The sequence below is a fragment of the Thalassophryne amazonica genome, chromosome 18 (assembly GCF_902500255.1).
Source record: "Thalassophryne amazonica chromosome 18, fThaAma1.1, whole genome shotgun sequence".
Lineage (NCBI taxonomy): Eukaryota > Metazoa > Chordata > Actinopteri > Batrachoidiformes > Batrachoididae > Thalassophryne > Thalassophryne amazonica.
This window is the reverse complement of record NC_047120.1, coordinates 19,176,710-19,201,490: the sequence shown is the minus strand read 5'-3', so window position 1 is coordinate 19,201,490 and position 24,781 is coordinate 19,176,710. Positions and strand designations below refer to the sequence as shown.

General features: G+C 40.4%; 1 protein-coding gene and 1 long non-coding RNA gene across 5 annotated transcripts in view; one reads left to right on the top strand and one right to left on the bottom strand.

The window, feature by feature from the left end:
- Nucleotides 1-24,781, top strand: part of LOC117530488 (gastrula zinc finger protein XlCGF57.1-like) — a 66,908-nt gene that overhangs the window by 14,698 nt on the left and 27,429 nt on the right. Inside the window, exons 4-6 of one of the 4 annotated variants that reach the window (XM_034193404.1) lie at nucleotides 5,782-6,385; nucleotides 15,087-15,095; nucleotides 24,020-24,024. The exons of 2 other annotated variants lie outside the window; for them this stretch is intronic. In XM_034193404.1, coding sequence (XP_034049295.1) covers nucleotides 5,782-6,385; nucleotides 15,087-15,095; nucleotides 24,020-24,024 — 618 coding nt within the window. Of the gene's footprint in view, nucleotides 1-5,781; nucleotides 7,455-15,086; nucleotides 15,096-24,019; nucleotides 24,025-24,781 lie in introns of those variants that run through there. One more of the 4 variants, XM_034193403.1, reaches the window with a different exon arrangement.
- The window catches only part of LOC117530521, a 44,968-nt gene continuing 26,267 nt past the window's right edge, over nucleotides 6,081-24,781 (bottom strand). Inside the window, exon 3 of the long non-coding RNA XR_004566400.1 lies at nucleotides 6,081-6,138. This is a non-coding gene — a long non-coding RNA (uncharacterized LOC117530521). The remainder of the gene's footprint in view (nucleotides 6,139-24,781) is intronic.

The window sequence follows — 24,781 nt, the reverse complement described above, 5'->3', positions numbered from 1 at the left end:
AAACTTGGCATAGTACATAAAGAGCCACTACTCATAAACGTGTCCAGGAAATGAGTTGCAGTTGTCACATTCAGAATGTCAAGCTACTCCTGAACCAAAGACAAGGTCAGATACTGTACTTGATTAGCAGCATAGACAAAACCTCATAGGTTCTTTATACAGTATTGTCAAGAGGAGGATTTGAGACACCAGACCCAACAATACAGATGAGCTGAAGGCTGTTCAAAACAACTAACCTGTTCAAATCAAAACAACCTGGGCGTCCATAATGCCCCAACAGTGCCACAAGCTCCATACTATGCTGTGTTGATGCAGTAATTCATTCAAAAGACGCTCCAACCAAGTATTGCGTGCACAAATGAACAAAATTTTCATGTTCTGTTTTTTATTTACTTCGTTTTTATTTTATGAAATATTCTAATATTTTGAGATGACATGTTGTGTTTTTTAACCTTTAGGCCTTATTAAAATAAAAAAGCTTGAAACATTTTACTTTATATGTAATTGGATTAAAATATATAAAGTTTTCTCTTTCTGAAATATGACAAATATTGAACTTTGTCATAATTTTTTCAAGATGCATCTTTATCTGTAATAATTTCAAGTTGCCTTTGAATATTTTCTGTTTTTAATTTCAGCAAAATCCCGCTCCACCACTAACCCGTTCTTATTATTCACCCCTGGCCACACCAGGATGGGAAAATAATAGTATCGGCTGACATAAGCTTTAAAAGTTAATTATGCGTATACACAGATGTGAAAATTGTCAAGTGAAGTGACTGACAAAGTGTGTCTTTATTCATCAGGGTAGGGGAAAATGGTTTACAGCAAGGAAAATAAGCATTTGAACACCCTGCAATTTTGCAAGTTCTCCCACTTAGAAATCATGAAGGGGTCTGAAATTTTCATCTTAGGTGCATGTCCACTGTGAGAGACATAATGTAAAAAAAAAAAAAAAAAATCCAGAAATCACAATGTATGATTTTTCTTTTTTTATATATATATATATATATATATATATATATATATATATATATATATATAATTTATTTGTATGTTACTGCTGCAAATAAGTATTTCAACACCTGTGAAAATCAATGTTAATATTTGGTACAGTAGCCTTTGTTTGCAATTACAGAGGTCAAACGTTTCCTGTAGTTTTTCACCAGGTTTGCACACACTGCAAGGTCTGAATTGAAGGCAAAGACCGGGAGGTAATGCAAAAATAAACCACGGCAAAAGAGAACAGAAACTTTGAGTGCACAGAAGGATGAGAAAAGGAATACATAGATAAAGAAGGATCAATGCAGTGGATTAAAAATGGAGAACTTGGTTTTGATGGAGAAAGAATTATAGTTGGAGCACAAGATCAGGGACTTCTAACAAATTGTTCAAAAAATGTATTAATTTCAAATTAAATTCACAAAATTATGAGTTCCAATTCTGTCATACAGCTATTGAATATCAGCCTGCCAGACCCTCATGGCAGACAGACACTATACATCCTGACACAATGTCTGTAAATATCAACACTGGAAAATATGCAAGGAGCTGAAGGTGGAGATAAAGGAAAACATCTGGGAGCATGAGCCAGCACTGGTCTCATTGAAGGGGGATGTAACCATCTTCTATGACAGAAATACCAGCAGGAGGATATGTCAAAGGAGGTGCAATAAAACCTGATATTGTCATTTGGAATAAGCAAGAAAAACAGCCACAATTATTGAAGTTAATAGTGCCCAGTGCCACTAGCCTCAATAAAGCTAGTAAGCCTCTTCAGCTGCTCCCTTGTTTGCACTTGGGGTCACCACAACAAATTTGAGGTGGATCTGCATGTTGAATTGGCACAGGTTTTACACCAGAGGCCCTTCGTGACGCAACTCCACATTACATGGAGAATATGACATGAGCGGGGCTTGAACTATGAACCTTCCGTACTGAAACCAAGTGTTCGAACCACTTGGCCACCACCCCTGCGTTCCTGGCCTCAATAAAGCTAAAAGAAAAAAAAAAATCACAAAAATGACCTTTGAACAACTGGAAGAAATAAACAATACCAGTTGTAATCGAGGCGACAGGGCTTCTGAAGAAAAACCCAGTGAAATACCTCGAAGCAATCTCTGGTCATGCTCTGTGATCTGCTTTTTTCTACAAAATTAAACAACTGAATGAACATACATACATAAACAGCCACTACTCATAAACGTGTCCAGGAAATGAGTTGCAATTGTCACATTCAGAATGTCAAGCTACTCCTGAACCAAAGACAAGGTCAGATGTTATGTGGGCCGCTGAAGGAGGTACTGCTGGCCCACCACCACCAGAGGGCGCCCTGCTTGGAGTGCGGGCTCCAAGCACGAGAGGGCACCAGACCCAGAAGAAGTGACAGCTGTCACTCATCGCACCAGCTGTCACTCATCTACACCACTTTATAAGCCGGACTGCAACTCCACCTCCTCGCCGAGAAATCGACTACTGAAGAGGTAATTTCTCTGCTGACACATACGTTGTATAATAATCTGAACTTCTGTTGCAGCCGTTTTCCTGGTGGTTTTCCTTGTTTGTGGGATTGGCGTTTGGTGTGACAGCGACGGCTTCGCCTCACACTCCAAACCAGATAAGTGGTTAACCAGGAGCTGCACGAGTGTGTGATTGGAGGTGGAGGTGCTCCCTCCTAACTGTGTACAGACTGTGGATTACTGAGTGTGCGGACTCGCACTCATTCATCTTGTCTCTGCTTTCTGCCAGCAGTACTAGGGTTGACAGCCGAAGACAGAGGCCACCTGGGGACTCGGGACTTGGCGGCTCCGGTGTTCTTCAGACCGTTGGTGGTGGAAGCCGTGTGGGACGCGGCTTCTCTCTCGTCGGGGGTCTTCTATCTTTGAGCCTGCCCACACGTCACCTGGTGTCAATTGACTGTACAATTTCTGTGTATTTAGTTGTGTATTATCACAACATTAAATTGTTACTTTTTGGCTTATTCATTGTCCGTTCATTTGCGCCCCCTGTTGTGGGTCCGTGCTACGACACCTTCCCAACAGTCAGATACTGTACTTGATTAGCAGCATAGACAAAACCTCATAGGTTCTTTATACAGTATTGTCAAGAGGAAGATTTGAGACACCAGACCTAACAATACAGATGAGCTGAAGGCTGTTCAAAACAACTAACCTGTTCAAATCAAAACAACCTGGGCGTCCATAATGCCCCAACAGTGCCACAAGCTCCATACTATGCTGTGTTGATGCAGTAATTCATTCAAAAGACGCTCCAACCAAGTATTGCGTGCACAAATGAACAAAATTTTCATGTTCTGTTTTTTATTTACTTCATTTTTGTTTTATGAAATATTCTAATATTTTGAGATGACGTGGTTTTTTTTTTAACCTTTAGGCCTTAAATAAATAAAAAAGCTTGAAACATTTTACTTTATATGTAATTGGATTAAAATATATAAAGTTTTCTCTTTCTGAAATATGACAAATATTGAACTTTGTCATAATTTTCAAGATGCATCTTTATCTGTAATAATTTCAAGTTGCCTTTGAGTATTTTCTGTTTTTAATTTCAGCAAAATCCCGCTCTACCACTAACCCTTTCTTATTATTCACCCCTGGCCACACCAGGATGGGAAAATAATAGTATCGGCTGACATATGCTTTAAAAGTTAATTATGCGTATACACAGATGTGAAAATTGTCAAGTGAAGTGACTGACAAAGTGTGTCTTTATTCATCAGGGTAGGGGAAAATGGTTTACAGCAAGGAAAATAAGCTTTTGAACACCCTGCAATTTTGCAAGTTCTCCCACTTAGAAATCATGAAGGGGTCTGAAATTTTCATCTTAGGTGCATGTCCACTGTGAGAGACATAATGTAAAAAAAAAAAAAAAATCCAGAAATCACAATGTATGATTTTTTTTTATTTTTTATATATATATAATTTATTTGTATGTTACTGCTGCAAATAAGTATTTCAACACCTGTGAAAATCAATGTTAATATTTGGTACAGTAGCCTTTGTTTGCAATTACAGAGGTCAAACATTTCCTGTAGTTTTTCACCAGGTTTGCGCACACTGCAGCAGGGATTTTGGCCAATTCCTCCACACAGATCTTCTCTAGATTAGGCAGGTTACTGGGCTGTAGCTGAGAAACATGGAGTTTGAGCTCCCTCCAAAGATTTTCTATTGGGTTTAGGTCTGAAAACTGGCTAGGCCACTCCAGAACCTTGATATGCTTCTTACGGAGCCACTCCTTGGTTATCCTGGCTGTGTTTTTCAGGTCATTGTCATGTTGGAAGACCCATCCATGACCCATCTTCAATGTTCTAACTGAGGGAAGGAGGTTGTTCCCCAAAATCTCGCAATACATGGCCCCGGTCATCCTCTCCTTAATACAGTGCAGTCGTCCTGTTCCATGTGCAGAAAAACACCCCCAAAGCATGACGCTTCCACCCCCATGCTTCACAGTAAGGACGGTGTTTTTGGGATGGTACTCAGCATTCTTCTTCCGCCAAACATGACGAGTGGCATTAAGACCAAAAAGTTCTATTTTGGTCTCATCTGACCACATAACTTTCTCCCATGACTCTTCTGGATCATCCAAATGGTCATGGGCAAAGTTAAGACAGGCCTGGACGTGTGCTGATTTAATCAGGGGAACCTTCGGTGCCATGCATGATTTTAACCCATGACGTCTCACTTTGTATTACCCACAGTAACCTTGGAAACAGTGGTGCCAGCTCTTTTCAGGTCATTGACCAGCTCCTCCCGTGCAGTTCTGGGCTGATTCTTCACCTTTCTTAGGATCATTGATATGCCACGAAGTGGGATCTTGGATGGAGCCCCAGTCCGAGGGAAATTGACAGTCATGTTTAGCTTCTTCCATTTTCTAATAATTGCTCCAACAGTTGATCTTTTTTCACCAAGCTGCTTGGCAATTGCCCCGTAGCCCTTTCCAGCCTTGTGGAGGTCTACAATTTTGTCTCTGGTGTCTTTGGACAGCTCTTTGGTCTTAGCCATGTTAGTAGTTGGAGTCTTACTGATTGTGTGGGGTGAACAGGTGTCTTTATGCAGCCAAAGACCTCAAATAGGTGCTTCTAATTTGGAATAATAAGTGGAGTGGAGCTGGACGTTTTAGAGGCGGACTAACAGGTCTTTGAGGGCCAGAATTTTTGCTGATTGGCAGGTGTTGAAATACTTATTTGCAGCAGTAACATGCAAATAAATTATTTAAAAAAAATCATACATTGTGATTTCCGGATTTTTTTTTGGGGGGGGGGGGGGATGTTTGGGATTATGTCTCTCACAGTGGACATGCACCTAAGATGAAAAGTTCAGATCCCGACATGATTTCTAAGTGGGAGAACTTGCAAAATCGCAGGGTGTTCAAATACTTATTTCCCTCACTTTATTTGTGAGTTTTATTGTGGTTGATCTGGGCAAAGGTTTTATTTCTTTTCAGACACTGGGACAGACAACCTGAGCAAGGGGAGTAACTTCAGGCAGCAATTCATGATTGATTTAATTACTGAATGTCTACAAAATGATGTAATCTTTTATAACTGCCTTCACATAATGTGATGGTGACAGACAGTACCATTACCATGAGGGAAATACGCGCGTGTGTGTGTGTGAGAGAGAGAGAGAAAAATCAATCATGTCTTGGTAATAAAAATGGTGCTTCAGTTTGAACTGATTGGCCAGATCACCAGTGGATTAGTGGATCATTATTTTAATGAACATTTTCCTAAATATTATCAATTTATTTGTTTCATTGCAGACATGCGGCAGGTGTTGGTTATTAAAGAAAAAATTCTTCCACAACACCAGGAGTGTAAACTGACTGTTGACCAGAAGGGCATTAAAGAGGAAGAACAACAACTCTGGATATGTCAGCAGGGACAGCAGCTTCACCCACTGGAGGAGGTTGATATTACTAAGTTCACTGCTGTCCCTGTAAAGAGTGAATACAATGAAAAACCACAGTCATCACAGCTTCATCAAAGTCAGCTTGATGACAGCACAGAGCCTGAGCCAGTAGCCAGCAGCTCATCTGTACTCAGAACACTGACAACACAAGCTGATGGAGAGGATTATAGAGGACCACAACAAGCCAGCAACTCATGTCCATATAGTCCTTCACAACAAGACCCCAATGACAGGAATACAGACAGCTCTGAAACTGAGACTGACAACAGTTGGGAATGGAAACAGACCAGAGAACTTCATTCAGGTTTCAACTGCCAAACAAATACCAATGTCGCAAATCAACATATGGAAATGCAAGAAAGTGAAAAACAATTTGCCTGCTCTGAATGTGGTAAAAGATTTAGACTGAAGGGCAATCTGATCAAACACTTGAGAATTCATTCAGGAGAGAAACCGTTTGACTGTTCTGAATGTGGTAAAAGGTTTGGTCAGAAGAGTAATCTAATGACACACATGAGAATTCATACAGGAGTGAAGCAGTTTATTTGTTCTGAGTGTGGTAAAAAATTTGGGCGAAAGGGGAATCTGATGACACACATGAGAATTCATATGGAAGAGAAAACATTTGGTTGTTCAGAGTGTGGCAGAAGATTTACACAAAAGAGCAATGTTATTTCACACATGAGAATTCATATGGGACTGAAACGATTTGGCTGTTCTGACTGTGGTAAAATATTTCAACATAAGAACAGTCTGATAACACACAAGAGAATTCATATGGGACAGAAACCATTTGTTTGTTCTGATTGTGGTAAAATATTTCAACATAAGAACAGTCTGATCACACACACAAAAATTCACATGGGAGAAATTATTGATAGACAATGCTATCCTGGAGGACTGCAAAAGAAGGAGGAGAAACCTCAGCATGGCTTGGATTGACTATAAAAAGGCATTTGATAAAATCCCACATTCATGGATTATGAGATGCCTAGAACTTTATAACATCAATAAGGAAGTAAGATCTCTCTTGAAAACACAAATGAATAAGTGGAACACCACCATCACTCTAAACCATGCAGAGGGGCAGATAATAATCCCAGACATAAAAGTGACGCGAGGGATATTCCAGGGAGATAGTCTCTCTCCACTCCTTTTTTGTCTTAGTATTGATCCATTAAGCAAGATCCTCAAGGAATTGGACATTGGGTATGACTTAGATGGAGGTAGAGGAAGAAAACATAAACAGGTGGTGAGTCACCTTCTGTTTATGGACGACTTGAAAATATTTGCAGATTCAGAGAGGGGACTCAGGAGATTAGTGGAGGCAGTCCATACTTTTTCTAAGGAAATCGGTATGGAATTTGGGCTGGATAAGTGCTCTAAATGTACAATCAGAGGTGGTAAAAAGCAGGTCACAGAAAATATACAGTTGGATGAGGGGAACGTTATTGAAGATTTGGCTGAGGATTCCACGTACAAATATCTGGGAATTGAAGAAAATACTACAATAGAGCATAAAAAAATGAGAGAGAAAGTAACACAAGAATACTTAAACCGCTTAAAGAAGATCTGTAAATCAGAATTGATACCAAAGAACAAGATCACGGCCATAAACCAGTTTGCATTGCCTGTGTTGAGCTATGGCTTTGGCATAGTAGACTGGCCACAGGGTGAGCTTAACAAATTAGATACTAAAACTAGGAAGATGCTCACCCTACATAAAATTACATACAGAAATCAATGTATGGATAGAATATATCTCCCCCGTCGAGAAGGCGGCTTAGGTCTAGTGGAGATCAACCAGGCTTATAGAGCATCTATAATAAGTATTGGGCAGTACTTAAAGAGCTCTCAAGAAGAAGTTATGAAAAAGGTTATGCAACATCATATTAAGACTATGCCACAACAGACCTCTATTATAAAATTGGCAGTAAACTTTGGCGGAGATCTTTTGCGAGAGAGAGAAAGTAATGAGCTGACACCTGCAACGACACTAGCAAGACAGGCCAGGGAAAAATACAGCAAAAGAGAACAAAAACATCGAATGAATAGATGGAAACAGCACAAAAGGGCTGGCCGATTCCAAGAAGAACTTGAAAAAGAATACATAGACAAAGAAGGATCTGTGCGCTGGCTTACAAACGGAGAACTTGGTTTTGATGGGGAAAGAATTATAGTAGGAACGCAAGACCAAGGACTATTAACAAATGGCTTCAAAAAAATGGCAGGAATATCACAGAATGATCAATGCCGTTTCTGTCATGCAGCTGTTGAGAGTGTAAACCACTTAGTATCAGCATGTCAGATCCTCATGGCAGACGGACATTACACAAGCCGGCATAACAAGATCTGTAAGTATTTACATTGGAAAGTATGCAAGGAACTGGAGGTGGAAGTAGAGGGACACGTTTGGGAGTATGAGCCAGCACCAGTCTCATCCAATGGAAAAGTGACTGTCTTTTATGACAAAGAGATCCCAGCAGGAAGACATATCGAAAGAGGTGCAGTAAAACCTGATATTGTCATTTGGAACAAGCAAGAGAAGACAGCAAAAATTATTGATGTGACAGTCCCCAATGACTATGGCCTGAATAGAGCTGAAAGGGAGAAAATTACGAAATACCAAGACCTTAAAAATGATCTACGAATAACGTGGTCATTGAAAGAAATTGATATCATACCAGTCGTGGTGGGAGCAACAGGGCTTATGAAGAAGAACCTGAAGAAATATCTTGAGGCAATCCCTGGTCACCCAAGTGCCCATGAGGTGCAGATATCCGCAGTTAAAGGAACAGTTACCATCTTGAAGAGAGCCCTCGGATACAATGCCAATAATGATTAATGATTAGGATGTAACTGTAGACCCCAGGGTTGGGGCCCATTACACTCTGTAAAAAAAGAAATTGAAGAGAAATAAAAAAAAAAAAGACAGAAATCATTTGGCTGTTCTGATTGCGGTAAAACACTTGGACAGAGAGTTGATCTCATTAAACACATGAGAATTCATACGGGAGATAAACTGTTTGGCTGTTCTGATTGTGGTAACAGATTTGTCCATATGAGCAGTCTAGTCAGACATGTTAAAATTCATACATCAAAAAAAATTCAAGAGAAATGAATTGAAGGCAAAGACCGGGAGGTAATGCAAAAATAAACCACGGCAAAAGAGAACAGAAACTTTGAGTGCACAGAAGGATGAGAAAAGGAAAACATAGATAAAGAAGGATCAATGCAGTGGATTAAAAATGGAGAACTTGGTTTTGATGGAGAAAGAATTATAGTTGGAGCACAAGATCAGGGACTTCTAATAAATTGTTTAAAAAATGTATTAATTTCAAATTAAATTCACAAAATTATGAGTTCCAATTCTGTCATACAGCTATTGAAAGTATAAACCATCTAATATCAGCCTGCCAGACCCTCATGGCAGACAGACACTATACATCCTGACACAATGTCTGTAAATATCAACACTGGAAAATATGCAAGGAGCTGAAGGTGGAGGTAAAGGAAAACATCTGGGAGCATGAGCCAGCACTGGTCTCATTGAAGGGGGATGTAACCATCTTCTATGACAGAAATACCAGCAGGAGGATATGTCAAAGGAGGTGCAATAAAACCTGATATTGTCATTTGGAATAAGCAAGAAAAACAGCCACAATTATTGAAGTTAATAGTGCCCAGTGCCACTAGCCTCAATAAAGCTAGTAAGCCTCTTCAACTGCTCCCTTGTTTGCACTTGGGGTCACCACAACAAATTTGAGGTGGATCTGCATGTTGAATTGGCACAGGTTTTACACCAGAGGCCCTTTGTGACACAACTCCACATTACATGGAGAATATGACATGAGCGGGGCTTGAACTATGAACCTTCCGTACTGAAACCAAGTGCTCGAACCACTTGGCCACCACCCCTGCGTTCCTGGCCTCAATAAAGCTAAAAGAAAAAAAAAAATCACAAAAATGACCTTTGAACAACGCGGTCACTGGAAGAAATAAACAATACCAGTTGTAATCGAGGCGACAGGGCTTCTGAAGAAAAACCCAGTGAAATACCTCGAAGCAATCTCTGGTCATGCAAGTGCCCATGAGGTGCAGTTATCAGCAATTAAGTAAACAGTCGCCATCTTCAATAAAGCCATCAAACTACACTGGGTTTTTATTTATGTGGTTAACGCTTCCAGGCTATTTTTGGTAGCATACGTCAGAACCCATTAATGCTCCGCACCCAAACAGTTGGTGGTGGTAATGCACCGTGTTAGTTTGCAAACTCAAAAGAAGAAAAAGGGTTATTTTTCTTTTCTTGGCTCGCGTCGGATTTAGTCTGTGGTCTGTATTTGTAAAATTGTTTGGAAACCTCTGACGAGACGTCACAGTGGATATTAAGTCTCACATTTTCACATCCTGATCCGAGACTGGAGGATAATGTTACGCAGCACTGCTTGACCACACTGCAGAGAATGACAGATGCTTTTACAGATTTTACCGTGAACTCCACATGGTGTTGAAATTACAAAGGAAATGGATGAAACATTCTGCTGCAGGGAGACTATTTAAACTTCCTCATGAATAAATTCAAATGTGGCTGGTTCGACCAAAAGGACCAAAACGCTGACCCAACTTTTTTTTAATCATCATTGTAACAAATTAAATTAATTTAATTATTTGGAATGAATGGCACCTCACACAGAGGCTCTAATTTATATGTAGTGAATAAGTAGTCAAGCCTCGCATGTGTTATTGGCCTCACGGAGAGCACCAAAAATATGTAGTGAAAATAAATGAAGTATTGTTAAATGCCCAAATTGAATTAAATTGGCCTAGACCTCATTTAATGGGTCACCAAAATAATGAACAATTTTAAGGTTTAATAATTACTTAATTACAATAATATCTAATTATCTTGGGGCATCACCTATTTAATAGGTACTTTAACTTAAACAACAATGAATTAATCCGCCTCAAATTAATCAATCAGTCTCAATTTAATTAATCAGTCTCAAATCTGAAAGTGAATTCTACGATACGATTGACCAAGGGTTTCCTTCTGAACACAAAATGAACCACAGCAGAAATATTTACATTTACAAATATACAAAGAATGAACAGCGTACTGGCATTTTGTGTGGACAGTGATTAAATAAGTTCATTCATGGACACAATTTGCTTACTCATGAGACGTTGAATGTAGTGAGATAAAGCTTAAAGACAAATAAATCTGATTTGAATTTAGTAATGAAATTTGAAGCCAGTTATAAAGAAAATTATTAAACAAACATATGAATATGTTTAAAAAGCCACTTTGCATCCATTGATAACAAAACCCTTTTTGTGGAACTTTTAACTGGGTCACTTAGCTGATCCATTGAAGACATGGTTCGGATGAACCGACTGTCTGGCTCTTTGCAGCGTGAGCTCACTTGGGTCAGGGGTTAAACCAGCGGTCTCCCCGGCGATCCCAAGGCTTCAGTGTTGGCTGATTTTACGGACAGGATGGCTGATGCTTTGCAGTCAGGTCCGTCAGCTTGCTTGACCCCAGAGGTGGAAGGCGTTTGTTGAAAATGGGTTCTGGTAGCTTTTAAAAAGTTTGTTGGCACCAGATTAAAAGTCTTTGTGAATTTAGAAAAAAGTTAAAACTTTAAGAGCAGCGTTGTAAAGTACAGAAAAGGAAAGTCGCTTTTCTGTAAATTCGCTATTTTGAAAAGTTCAGCTTGGAAGTTCTCTTAAAAATTTGTAAGACTTGACGAACCTTAAAAACATCAGGCTGTTAATTTAAGAGTTATCAAAGAATGAAACAATGAATAAAGCCATGCAGTAGCATAGCTAGGTTAGCATGGGGCCTTGTTGAACTAAAAATAAAGTTAAGCGTTTGAAGAAAAGAGAGAAGCAAAGGGTTGCCGAAAGGGGAGGCGAGTGCTTCAGAGCATGAGAGAAGAGGCAAGAGAGTGAAGAGCTCCTTTCTGAAACTTTTAAAGGGACTTACGTCCCTTAATTGAACCCCACCTACGTGAATGGGTAACTTCACAGAAACTTCATGTGAAGAGAAAGACAAAGAAATAATTCAACTATTTAACCACATTAACTGTTTTGGCATACTATTTGTTCTAAGACACTCCAATGGATACACATCATTCATAGTCACTTTACCACTCCATTTGGTTAAAACACAATATTTCACCATCAACATATTGATAATGCAGAAAGATCACATTTAAACACACATCAGTTACAAGGAACACGTCATTTAAATGAATTGATTATATGCAAAGCATTTTGTTTGAATAATCAACACAAACAACATTAGAATTTTCCTCCATCTCAGCTTGCCTCTACTGGTGGTTGGCTCTCACTGCGGTATTGTATCACTTCCTGTTCCGGAGCACAGCGGTGTTTTTCTGTATCTGTTAGCTGTTTAATCTGCGCAGTTAGATTGATCTAGTTATCTAGATTACGATTTGTTTCCCAGTGTAATCTTTACGTGCCTTAACTAAAGCACTCCTTCTGCTGAATCACCTCTAAATTATTTACACATTATTCACTTTGCGTGTTTTTAGGAATCCGCTAGCTTAGCGTAGCTACTAGCTCTTAGCCGATTTAGCATGGCGGCTTCTCCTGTCTCTCCCGCACTTTTCTGCTCTGGGTGTGAAATGTTTAGTTATTCCTCGGCCTCCTTTAGCAGTAATGGTACTTGTAATAAGTGTAGCTTATTCGTAGCTTTGGAGGCCAGGCTGGGCGAATTGGAGACTCGGCTCCGCACCGTGGAAAATTCTACAGCTAGCCAGGCCCCTGTAGTCGGTGCGGACCAAGGTAGCTTAGCCGCCGTTAGTTCCCCCCTGGCAGATCCCGAGCAGCCGGGAAAGCAGGCTGACTGGGTGACTGTGAGGAGGAAGCGTAGCCCTAAACAGAAGCCCCGTGTACACCGCCAACCCGTTCACATTTCTAACCGTTTTTCCCCACTCGACGACACACCCGCCGAGGATCAAACTCTGGTTATTGGCGACTCTGTTTTGAGAAATGTGAAGTTAGCGACACCAGCAACCATAGTCAATTGTCTTCCGGGGGCCAGAGCAGGCGACATTGAAGGAAATTTGAAACTGCTGGTTAAGGCTAAGCGTAAATTTGGTAAGATTGTAATTCACGTCGGCAGTAATGACACCCGGTTACGCCAATCGGAGGTCACTAAAATTAACATTAAATCGGTGTGTAACTTTGCAAAAACAATGTCGGACTCTGTAGTTTTCTCTGGGCCCCTCCCCAATCAGACCGGAGTGACATGTTTAGCCGCATGTTCTCCTTGAATTGCTGGCTGTCTGAGTGGTGTCCAAAAAATGAGGTGGGCTTCATAGATAATTGGCAAAGCTTCTGGGGAAAACCTGGTCTTGTTAGGAGAGACGGCATCCATCCCACTTTGGATGGAGCAGCTCTCATTTCTAGAAATCTGGCTAATTTTCTTAAATCCTCCAAACCGTGACTATCCAGGGTTGGGACCAGGAAGCAGAGTTGTAGTCTTACACACCTCTCTGCAGCTTCTCTCCCCCTGCCATCCCCTCATTACCCCATCCCCGTAGAGACGGTGCCTGCTCCCAGACTACCAATAACCAGCAAAAATCTATTTAAGCCTAAAAATTCAAAAAGAAAAATAATATAGCACCTTCAACTGCACCACAGACTAAAACAGTTAAATGTGGTCTATTAAACATTAGGTCTCTCTCTTCTAAGTCCCTGTTGGTAAATGATATAATAATTGATCAACATATTGATTTATTCTGCCTAACAGAAACCTGGTTACAGCAGGATGAATATGTTAGTTTAAATGAGTCAACACCCCCGAGTCACACTAACTGTCAGAATGCTCGTAGCACGGGCCGGGGCGGTGGATTAGCAGCAATCTTCCATTCCAGCTTATTAATTAATCAAAAACCCAGACAGAGCTTTAATTCATTTGAAAGCTTGTCTCTTAGTCTTGTCCATCCAAATTGGAAGTCCCAAAAACCAGTTTTATTTGTTATTATCTATCGTCCACCTGGTCGTTACTGTGAGTTTCTCTGTGAATTTTCAGACCTTTTGTCTGACTTAGTGCTTAGCTCAGATAAGATAATTATAGTGGGCGATTTTAACATCCACACAGATGCTGAGAATGACAGCCTCAACACTGCATTTAATCTATTATTAGACTCTATTGGCTTTGCTCAAAAAGTAAATGAGTCCACCCACCACTTTAATCATATCTTAGATCTTGTTCTGACTTATGGTATGGAATAGAAGACTTAACAGTATTCCCTGAAAACTCCCTTCTGTCTGATCATTTTTTAATAACATTTACATTTACTCTGATGGACTACCCAGCAGTAGGGAATAAGTTTCATTACACTAGAAGTCTTTCAGAAAGCGCTGTAACTAGGTTTAAGGATATGATTCCTTCTTTATGTTCTCTAATGCCATATAACAACACAGTGCAGAGTAGCTACCTAAACTCTGTAAGGGAGATAAAGTATCTCGTCAATAGTTTTACATCCTCATTGAAGACAACTTTGGATGCTGTAGCTCCTCTGAAAAAGAGAGCTTTTAAATCAGAAGTGTCTGACTCCATGGTATAACTCTCAAACTCGTAGCTTAAAGCAGATAACCCGTAAGTTGGAGAGGAAATGGCGTCTCACTAATTTAGAAGATCTTCACTTAGCCTGGAAAAAGAGTCTGTTGCTCTATAAAAAAGCCCTCCGTAAAGCTAGGACATCTTTCTACTCATCACTAATTGAAGAAAATAAGAACAACCCCAGGTTTCTTTTCAGCACTGTAGCCAGGCTGACAAAGAGTCAGAGCTCTATTGAGCTGAGTATTCCATTAACTTTAACTAGTAATGAGTTCATGACTTTCTTTGCTAACAAAATTTTAACTATTAGAGAAAAAATTACTCATAACCATCCCAAAGACGTATCGTTATCTTTGGCTGCTTTCAGTGATGCCGGTATTTGGTTAGACTCTTTCTCTCAGATTGTTCTGTCTGAGTTATTTTCATTAGTTACTTCATCCAAACCATCAACATGTTTATTAGACCCCATTCCTACCAGGCTGCTCAAGGAAGCCCTACCATTATTTAATGCTTCGATCTTAAATATGATCAATCTATCTTTGTTAGTTGGCTATGTACCACAGGCTTTTTAAGTTGGCAGTAATTAAACCATTACTTAAAAAGCCATCACTTGACCCAGCTATCTTAGCTAATTATAGGCCAATCTCCAACCTTCCTTTTCTCTCAAAATTCTTGAAAGGGTAGTTGTAAAACAGCTAACTGATCATCTGCAGAGGAATGGTCTATTTGAAGAGTTTCAGTCAGGTTTTAGAATTCATCATAGTACAGAAACAGCATTAGTGAAGGTTACAAATGATCTTCTTATGGCCTCGGACAGTGGACTCATCTCTGTGCTTGTTCTGTTAGACCTCAGTGCTGCTTTTGATACTGTTGACCATAAAATTTTATTACAGAGATTAGAGCATGCCATAGGTATTAAAGGCACTGCGCTGCGGTGGTTTGAATCATATTTGTCTAATAGATTACAATTTGTTCATGTAAATGGGGAATCTTCTTCACAGACTAAAGTTAATTATGGAGTTCCACAAGGTTCTGTGCTAGGACCAATTTTATTCACTTTATATATGCTTCCCTTAGGCAGTATTATTAGACGGTATTGCTTAAATTTTCATTGTTACGCAGATGATACCCAGCTTTATCTATCCATGAAGCCAGAGGACACACACCAATTAGCTAAACTGCAGGATTGTCTTACAGACATAAAGACATGGATGACCTCTAATTTCCTGCTTTTAAACTCAGATAAAACTGAAGTTATTGTACTTGGCCCACAAATCTTAGAAACATGGTGTCTAACCAGATCCTTACTCTGGATGGCATTACCCTGACCTCTAGTAATACTGTGAGAAATCTTGGAGTCATTTTTGATCAGGATATGTCATTCAAAGCGCATATTAAACAAATATGTAGGACTGCTTTTTTGCATTTACGCAATATCTCTAAAATCAGAAAGGTCTTGTCTCAGAGTGATGCTGAAAAACTAATTCATGCATTTATTTCCTCTAGGCTGGACTATTGTAATTCATTATTATCAGGTTGTCCTAAAAGTTCCCTAAAAAGCCTTCAGTTAGTTCAAAATGCTGCAGCTAGAGTGCTGACGGGGACTAGAAGGAGAGAGCATATCTCACCCATATTGGCCTCTCTTCATTGGCTTCCTGTTAATTCTAGAATAGAATTTAAAATTCTTCTTCTTACTTATAAGGTTTTGAATAATCAGGTCCCATCTTATCTTAGGGACCTCGTAGTACCATATCACCCCAATAGAGCGCTTCGCTCTCAGACTGCAGGCTTACTTGTAGTTCCTAGGGTTTGTAAGAGTAGAATGGGAGGCAGAGCCTTCAGCTTTCAGGCTCCTCTCCTGTGGAACCAGCTCCCAATTCAGATCAGGGAGACAGACACCCTCTCTACTTTTAAGATTAGGCTTAAAACTTTCCTTTTTGCTAAAGCTTATAGTTAGGGCTGGATCAGGTGACCCTGAACCATCCCTTAGTTATGCTGCTATAGACGTAGACTGCTGGGGGGTTCCCATGATGCACTGTTTCTTTCTCTTTTTGCTCTGTATGCACCACTCTGCATTTAATCATTAGTGATCGATCTCTGCTCCCCTCCACAGCATGTCTTTTTCCTGGTTCTCTCCCTCAGCCCCAACCAGTCCCAGCAGAAGACTGCCCCTCCCTGAGCCTGGTTCTGCTGGAGGTTTCTTCCTGTTAAAAGGGAGTTTTTCCTTCCCACTGTAGCCAAGTGCTTGCTCACAGGGGGTTGTTTTGACCGTTGGGGTTTTACATCATTATTGTATGGCCTTGCCTTACAATATAAAGCGCCTTGGGGCAACTGTTTGTTGTGATTTGGCGCTATATAAAAAAAAAAATTGATTGATTGATTGATATATGCATAAAATCTGTTCTCTTGCATTCCTGTTTAAACAAAGGTCTCCTTTTTCTTCACTTAGACATAGAGATAATAGCTGGTTGTGAAGGTTCAAAGTTTATGGCCATGTCTTATAATTTGTTCCTCTTGCACATCTGGAGAGTTTCTGGCCTTGGCGTAAGGCCATAAAAAGTGGATTCTCTTGGCCTGGGAAATTTCAGATTCTGAAGTGAAGCAATTATAATGTCATGTAATTCACAGTGACTGAAATTTAACTGATAAACAAGCAAGGACTCCTTTGAAACTCTGAGATACAGTTCTGTTGTGATGTGGGGCCAGAGTGGAGGCCCACGGGGGTGTCTCCAAAGCTTATCTCCAGATGGAACCAGGAATTTCCCAGTTAGGAGTGAAAACACAACAGTCTCTGTCCTCAGTTCAAAACCTCAGTTTTTTTGTTGAGAATGTATTTATTTCATTACGGCGAAGCGAGGCCATGTGCTACATCATTTATACGGAAGCATTAACACTCCCAGTAAGTCTTCGATTTTATTATATCATTTTTTTGATGGAATTCGTTGTCAGTTGACATTATTCAAGTTATTTCACACAAATGAAACTTCAAACGATAGAAGCAAAAACTGTGAAAACATTCCTTGCAAAAAGACACATAGGGTCAATGTCATGGCCTGCAAATAGTCCGGATCTTAATCCAATTGAAAATCTTTGGTGGAAGTTGAAGAAAATGGTCCATGACAAGGCTCCAACCTGCAAAGCTGATCTGGCAACAGCAATCAGAGAAAGTTGGAGCCAGATTGATGAAGAGTACTGTTTGTCACTCATTAAGTCCATGCCTCAGAGACTGCAAGCTGTTATAAAAGCCAGAGGTGGTGCAACAAAATACTAGTGATGTGTTGGAGCGTTCTTTTGTTATTCATGATTCCATAATTTTTTCCTCAGAATTAAGTGATCCCATATTTTTTTCCCCTCTGCTTGGTCTAAAAAAGTAACCGTTACTGACTGCCACAATTTTTTTTCCTGATTTCTTTAGTGTTTCTTAAAGCCAGAAAGTTACCATTTGAAATGACTTTAGTTTTGTGTCATGTATGTGATCTGCTTTTTTTCTACAAAATTAAACAACTGAATGAACATCCTCCGATGCCGGTGATTCCATAATTTTTGCCAGGGGTTGTAAAAGCACAAATTGCTTAAGTTGAATGTTTGTATCGTGATGATACAAGTTCTGTGAAAAGACTCTTCTGTTAGAAAAAATGACCCGACTCAACAAAAAAAATTTTTTTTTTTTTTTTGGGTGGGTAAATAGACCACTAGAATGCATCTGAGATTTCAGGTTTTTTGAGGGGAGAACACCCAGACCACCCAAAAACACACAAGGGCTTAGGCCCTTGCCAAAATCAAGTACCCCCCCATGGCCCACTTTCATCACTGAACCATTTACTGGCATCATACAATGCCAGCAATGTTTAGACTGCAACTATAGGCTCCGGGTCTAGAGCCCATTGCATTTTATTAAAAAGAAATCCAAGAGTAATGGAAAAAATAGAAACCATTTGGCTCACATCTGCATATCCATTGAGATGGGAATCCCTTGACATCTCATGATTCGATTCCGTTATGATTCAGGGGGCTGCAATTCTATTATAAAATGCTTATTGATACATCGTGGCTTATCCTTTTTGTTCTATATCTCCATTCTCACTCTTCCTCTCTCCCATCATTCACTGATTCTAAATTTTAAAACTGGAAAGGGGTTGGGGCTGTTGCACCCCAGACAACCTGCTAAAACTGCCTTTTTAAAATTAGGCTGATGTAGGTGACTGACCCTGCTCTGGACTGTTAGCAATCCAACAACGTGAAAGGTTTATGTGTATGTCATTGTGATGCACAGGCGTGTGTGCATGCTCAGTGTTTGGCATTAATACATTTTCTACTTTTCTCAAAATAATTAAAACAGGCATTGTGGTAATGCAAAACTTTATAGTACTGCTAATTTGCTGACACTTTTACAGCTGCAGGAAACATGACATCTCATCTTGCGCATCTCTTTTATCCTTTAATGGCACTTTGGGTTCAGCAGGATGAAGTGCGCACAGTATGATCCAACACAATCCACCACATAGCATATTAAAATAAAAAAATAATGCTGGAGACTATTGTGACAGTCCGCTTGTCCTCTGCCCACCACCCCTGAACACTCCATGAAGTCAGAACTCCAGCTCTTCAACTTGTACAAAGCCCACATACTCAGAGTTCAAAATCCAACAAGGCTGCTCCCAGCACCAACAACAGTGAGATTTGTAGTTTTTTGTGTGCATTTGCACTTCTTAATTTTTATGTTGGTTTTATTAAATCATGCATGTAGTACTGTCTATGGGTTTGTACCAGATCATGGTATTATTAAAGTACTAGCACAGCTCTGAGTTGAGGGAAAACAGCAGTTTGTGTCATCTCTCTGTCTCCACAGCGTGGTGGTGATGCAGTTAACAAGAGCAGCACCTTCCACGCTGTTTTACAAACATGCTTTGGTTTCTTTCAAAGTCTGCTGTGTTAGTGCAGCTAACAGGCCTGTTCCACAGGGTGCCATTCTACTAGGATTGCCAAATAAAAAGTGCAAAAAATTGGATGAGGCATCTAATCCATCTTGCCTCTGAACAGGCTGGCTTATAAAGTACAGACTTGGCAACCCGCCTAAAAACAAAAGAAAGGAGCATGAGCTGTTTAACTTGGAACAAAAAAAGGCAACAAACGCTGCTTCAGCTTCAAACTTTTACCCCGATGGAGCACTTTTAAAGGTGCAGTCACTACAAATACCCTGTTTAAAGAAGTTTGAACGTTGTTGAAGCTGTTAAGACTACGAATACCTGGAAGTTACCACGTACTATTAGTGATTTCGCTAATTTGGATGAAATTTTAAAACTTCAAAAATTGGATCCCGATTCTGAATCTGGTGCTGATGATGGCCAGAACTACTACATATGTGATGATTGACAATGATGGATCAAGAAGATGCTATGATGCTTCCAAACTTGCCCAGATTTGTTATTCGGGACTAAACGGCAAGGAATGGTGATCTGTGGAAAAGCCCTTTTACATAGAAGCTCAAAATAGAGAATGGCAGCTACCTCCTTCCCAAAACATGCAAAGTTGTTTCTGAAGATGGCGTGGCACAAGATAAAAGCACAGAAAAAAAAAAAATGTCTTACCTGTCAGTCAGGTCATGCTTTTGATTTTGTCCACATAAATACACAAGCTCTCTGTTCTTCCTACTCCCTGCTTTCTGCAGTACATGGCCTCATCCACACAGAAAGAGCACCGCAACACCCTTAGAGTAAAAGTCCTCTGTTGAAGATATTTTTTAAATGAATACTCCTACTACCAGTACTACTACTAATAATAGTAGCATAATCTAAAATGTATAAACAGTATTATTTTGTTTATGTTTTGCTACAGTTGTGCACTGTGGAATTTTTGAGCCATATAAAAATATGTTTACTTAATTTAACTTTTCTACTTAACTGAAGTGAGATGTGGTTTTTGACTTCTTCCCACTCAAATAGTGTTTAACCCAGGGTGCAACTGGCTTGAACCAACGAAGCAATGCTCCGACCCGCTGCTTCGTTGGTTCTCTGCTTCGATGCTTTTCAGAAGCGAGAAGTCCGCTTCTTATCCCTTCTCAAAGCCATTGAAAAATGTCAATCATGAGTCACTTTTGTGACGAGAATCGTCCTCTGTTCTATTCGCACAGGTACAAGCGCTGCACTACTCTCTGCAGAATCAAGTTAGAGTCCAGACGGAATTAATAACTTCAAAGTGAATCACCGTTTTAAATCAAATGACACCTTTCCAAATGTAATACAAACAGTAAACTACAATTGACTAAACCATTTTTACCTCCTAAAATGTCATGTCCTGCGTTCTTTATGAATTACAATTACAGTGAGGAAAATAAGTATTTGAATACCCTGCAGTTTTGCAAGTTCTCCCACTTAGAAATCATGGAGAGGTCTGAAATTTTCATCTTAGGTGCATGTCGACTGTAAGAGACATAATCTAAAAAAACATCCGGAAATCACAATGTATGATTTTTTTAAATCATTTATTTGTATGTTACTGCTGCAAATAAGTATTTTAACACCTGTGAAAATCCATGTTAGCAGGGATTTTGGTCCACTCCTCCATACAGATCTTCTCTAGATCTTTCAGGTTTGGAATTTCAGCTCCCTCCAAAGATTTTCTGTTGAGTTCAGGTCTGGAGACTTGCCAGGCCACTCCAGGACCTTGAAATGCTTCTTATGGAGCCCCTCCTTAGTTGCCCTGGCTGTGTCCTTGGGGTCATTGTCATGCTGGAAGACCCAGCCATGAGCCATCTTCAATGCTTTTACTGAGGGAAGGAGGTTGTTTGCCAAAATCTTGCAATACATGACCCCATCCATCCTCCTTTCAATACAGTGCAGTCGTCCTGTCCCCTTTGTAGAAGAGCACCTCCAGAGTATGATGTTTCCATCCCCATGCTTCACGGTTGGGATGGTTTTCTTGGGGTTGTTCTCATCCTCTAAACATAGTAAGTGGAGTTGATTCCAAAAAGCTCTATTCTGGTCTCATCTGACCACATGACCTTCTCCCATGTCTCCTCTGGATCATACAGATGGTCACTGGTGAACACTGGGCCTGGACATGTGCTGGCTTGAGCAGGGGGACCTTGCTGCCCTGCAGGATTTTAAACCATGACAGCATCATGTGTTACTAATGTAATCTTTGTGACTGTGGTCCCAGCTCTCTTCAGGTCATTGACCAGGTCCTCCTGTGTAGTTCTGAGCTTTCTCAGAATCATCCTTACCCCACAAAGTGAGATCTTGTATGGAATCCCAGACCGAGGGAGATTGACAGTCATCTTGTGTTTCTTGCACTTTCTAATAAATAATCATAACAGTTGTTGTCTTCTACCAAGCTACTTGCCTGTTGTCCTGTAGTCCATCCCAGCCTTGTGCAGGTCTATAGTTTTGTCCCTGGTGTCCTTAGACAGCTCTTTGGTCTTGGCTATGGTGGAAAGGTTGGAGTGTGATTGATTGAGTGTGTGAACAGGTGTCTTTTATACAGGTAACAAGTTCAAACAGGTGGAATTAATACAGGTAAAGAGTGCAGAATAAGAGGGCTTCTTAAAGAAAAATTAACAGGTCTGTGTGAGCCAGAATTCTTGCTCGTTGGTAGGTGATCAAATACTTATTTGCAGCAGTAACATACAAATAATTATAAAAAAAAATCATACATTGTGATTTCTGGATTTTTTTTTTTTTTTTACATTACGAGGTCTGTTAGAAACGTATCCGACCTTTTTATTTTTTTCAAAAACCATATGGAGTTGAATTACGTGTGATTGCATCAGCCAAGCTTGAACCTTCGTGTGCATGCGTGAGTTTTTTCACGCCTGTCAGTTGTGTCATTCGCCTGTGAGCAGGCTTTGTGTGAGCAGTGGTCCACCCCTCTCATTGGATTTTTATTGCGAATAAATGTCTGAACGATTTGGAGCTTTGCTGCATCAATTTTTTCCAGAAACTGTGAGAGACCTCCAGGTGGTAACCATTCGGAAAATTCAAATGGCTTTGAGGGACGATTTTATGGGGATTACACAGATTAAGGAGTGTTCCAGCCGGTTTAAAGACCGCCCACAGCTGCTGAGAGTGCGCCGCGCTCCGAGCGCCGATCGACAGGCTCAAACCCCGCTGAAACAACCAGATCATATCCAATGTGAAGGCTTTGTTGATCCGGGACGTCGTCTGACTTACACAAAAATGGCAGGAGACGTGGACATCAGTACTTTTTCGGCACATTCCACTGTTACAGGAGTTTTTTTCATGGAAAGAAAAGCGGAGGATTGCGCCACCGTGCCGCTCATGGCGCGGCACAAAACCACCTCCGTGTTGGTCTCACAGGACGGCTTTGAGATGGCTTTCAGACGGCTGTCGGTGGGTTTTTAGTCGTGTGACTAACCGAGAAATTGTGGATGAGCCTGGACATGCCAGAACATGTCCTGTGAGGCTTCATTACAGCGTTGCTTTGCGCCATGCGGCTCCACCGTGACGCGCGGAATTCCTCCACACGTCTGTCTCAATGTGCCGAAAAAGTGCTGATGTCCACGTCTTTTCACAATTCCTGTGCTAGTCAGAGGACATCCCAGATAAAACACAGTGTCCAGTTTGGAAATGAACGGCACATTCCACTGTTACAGGAGTTTTTGTCATGGAAAGAGGAGCGGAGGAATTCCGTGCGTCGCACAGCAACGCCGTGATGAAGCCTCACGGGACATGTTCTGGCATGTCCAGGCACATCCACAATTTCTCAGATAATCACTCAATGGAAAAACCACCGACAGCTGTCTGAACGCCATCTCAAAGCCGTCCTGTGAGACCAAAACGGAGGTGGTTTTGTCTCGCTCCAGTAGCGAATCCATCATGACGCACGAAGCCTCCACTCGGCTTTCCACGACAAAATCTCTTGTTAAAAGTGAAATCTGCCGGAAAATGGTTGATGTCCAGCTCTTGTGATAACCAGAGAAAGTGCACACGACGGTCCCAGCTCCACAGAGCCATCCATTAGAAATGATCCGGTGGTTTGTGGCTCTCGATGGTGGCACGGAGCGCGGCGCGCCGAGCATCCATAAAGCCGTCCTTAAAGCTGTAGTAACAGTCCTTATTCTCTGTGAAGCCTGTAAAATTTTCACCGAAAGCTAGATACATTTTTCGAATGGTTTCCAGCTGTCAGTCTCTAACAGTTTGGAAAAAAGCCCAAATTATTCCGCCATTTCCTGACAATGAAAAATCTGCCAAGGGGGTGGACACTCCTCACTCAAAGCCTGCTCACAGGTTGAATGACGCAACCGACAGGCGTGGAAAAACTCACGCATGTGCATGAGGGTTCAAGCTTGTCTGACGCAATCACACGTGATTAAAATCATATGGTTTTTGAAAAAAATAATAAGGTCGGATACTTTTCTAATAGACCTCGTATTTACTCGCTGTATGTGCAGCACAGCCGGCTGAGCTGAGCTCAGAGGTATGGAGTGACATTCATGCCATTAATGTCTGAAAGGAAATGATTTTGATGAAAACTACAGATTTTGTTTCTATTTATATCCAGAGATCAAGGATCCAGTGACCAATTTCATATTTATTTACTTTAAGACAATAAAATGTTGCTAACATAGAAAACCTGTAAAGCCTACTTTTAGTACACAGAAAATTGACATGAGGTATTGATAAGGAATCGGATCAGTAAGCAGAATCGATAATGGCATTGATATCGATAAAATCTTAATACCCATCCCTAAATAACCTGGTGAGATGCTGAAGAGCTTCATTCATTTATGTCCCCGACATATACATATTATTTCAGTGTTCTCTGAAATTGTGAAGCTCAATATTGTTTTGCATAGTGTTGTACATAGTGAATACGGAACTGAATCTGGAACTTTCAAAAACTATAATCATAATTGTAATATCTGTCAAAAAAAAAAAACTAAACAAAAGAAACCCTCACATAATTAGATTTTTCCATTGTTGTGACTGTTCCTTTTTTCATGTGGGGTTGCCACGGTAGATTCAGTATTGAACCATGTGTTGATTTGGCACGTTGTTTAACAGCTGCAGGAGCCTCATTGGCCCATGCTATTGGGAAAAGGCATGGGTGGACACAGGAACCAACTTGGTGGAGGTCATATTTCTGGCCAACAACTACAATTGGCAGAAAGGTGAGTTAGAACTGACATTTTTAAATAATGTGTATCTTTCCAATTGGTTGTGAGCTGATAATTAAAATGTGACCCAGCTGCTTCCTATTAATAATACCGCTGTTTCTGGGTTGGTGAGTATGAATGAAA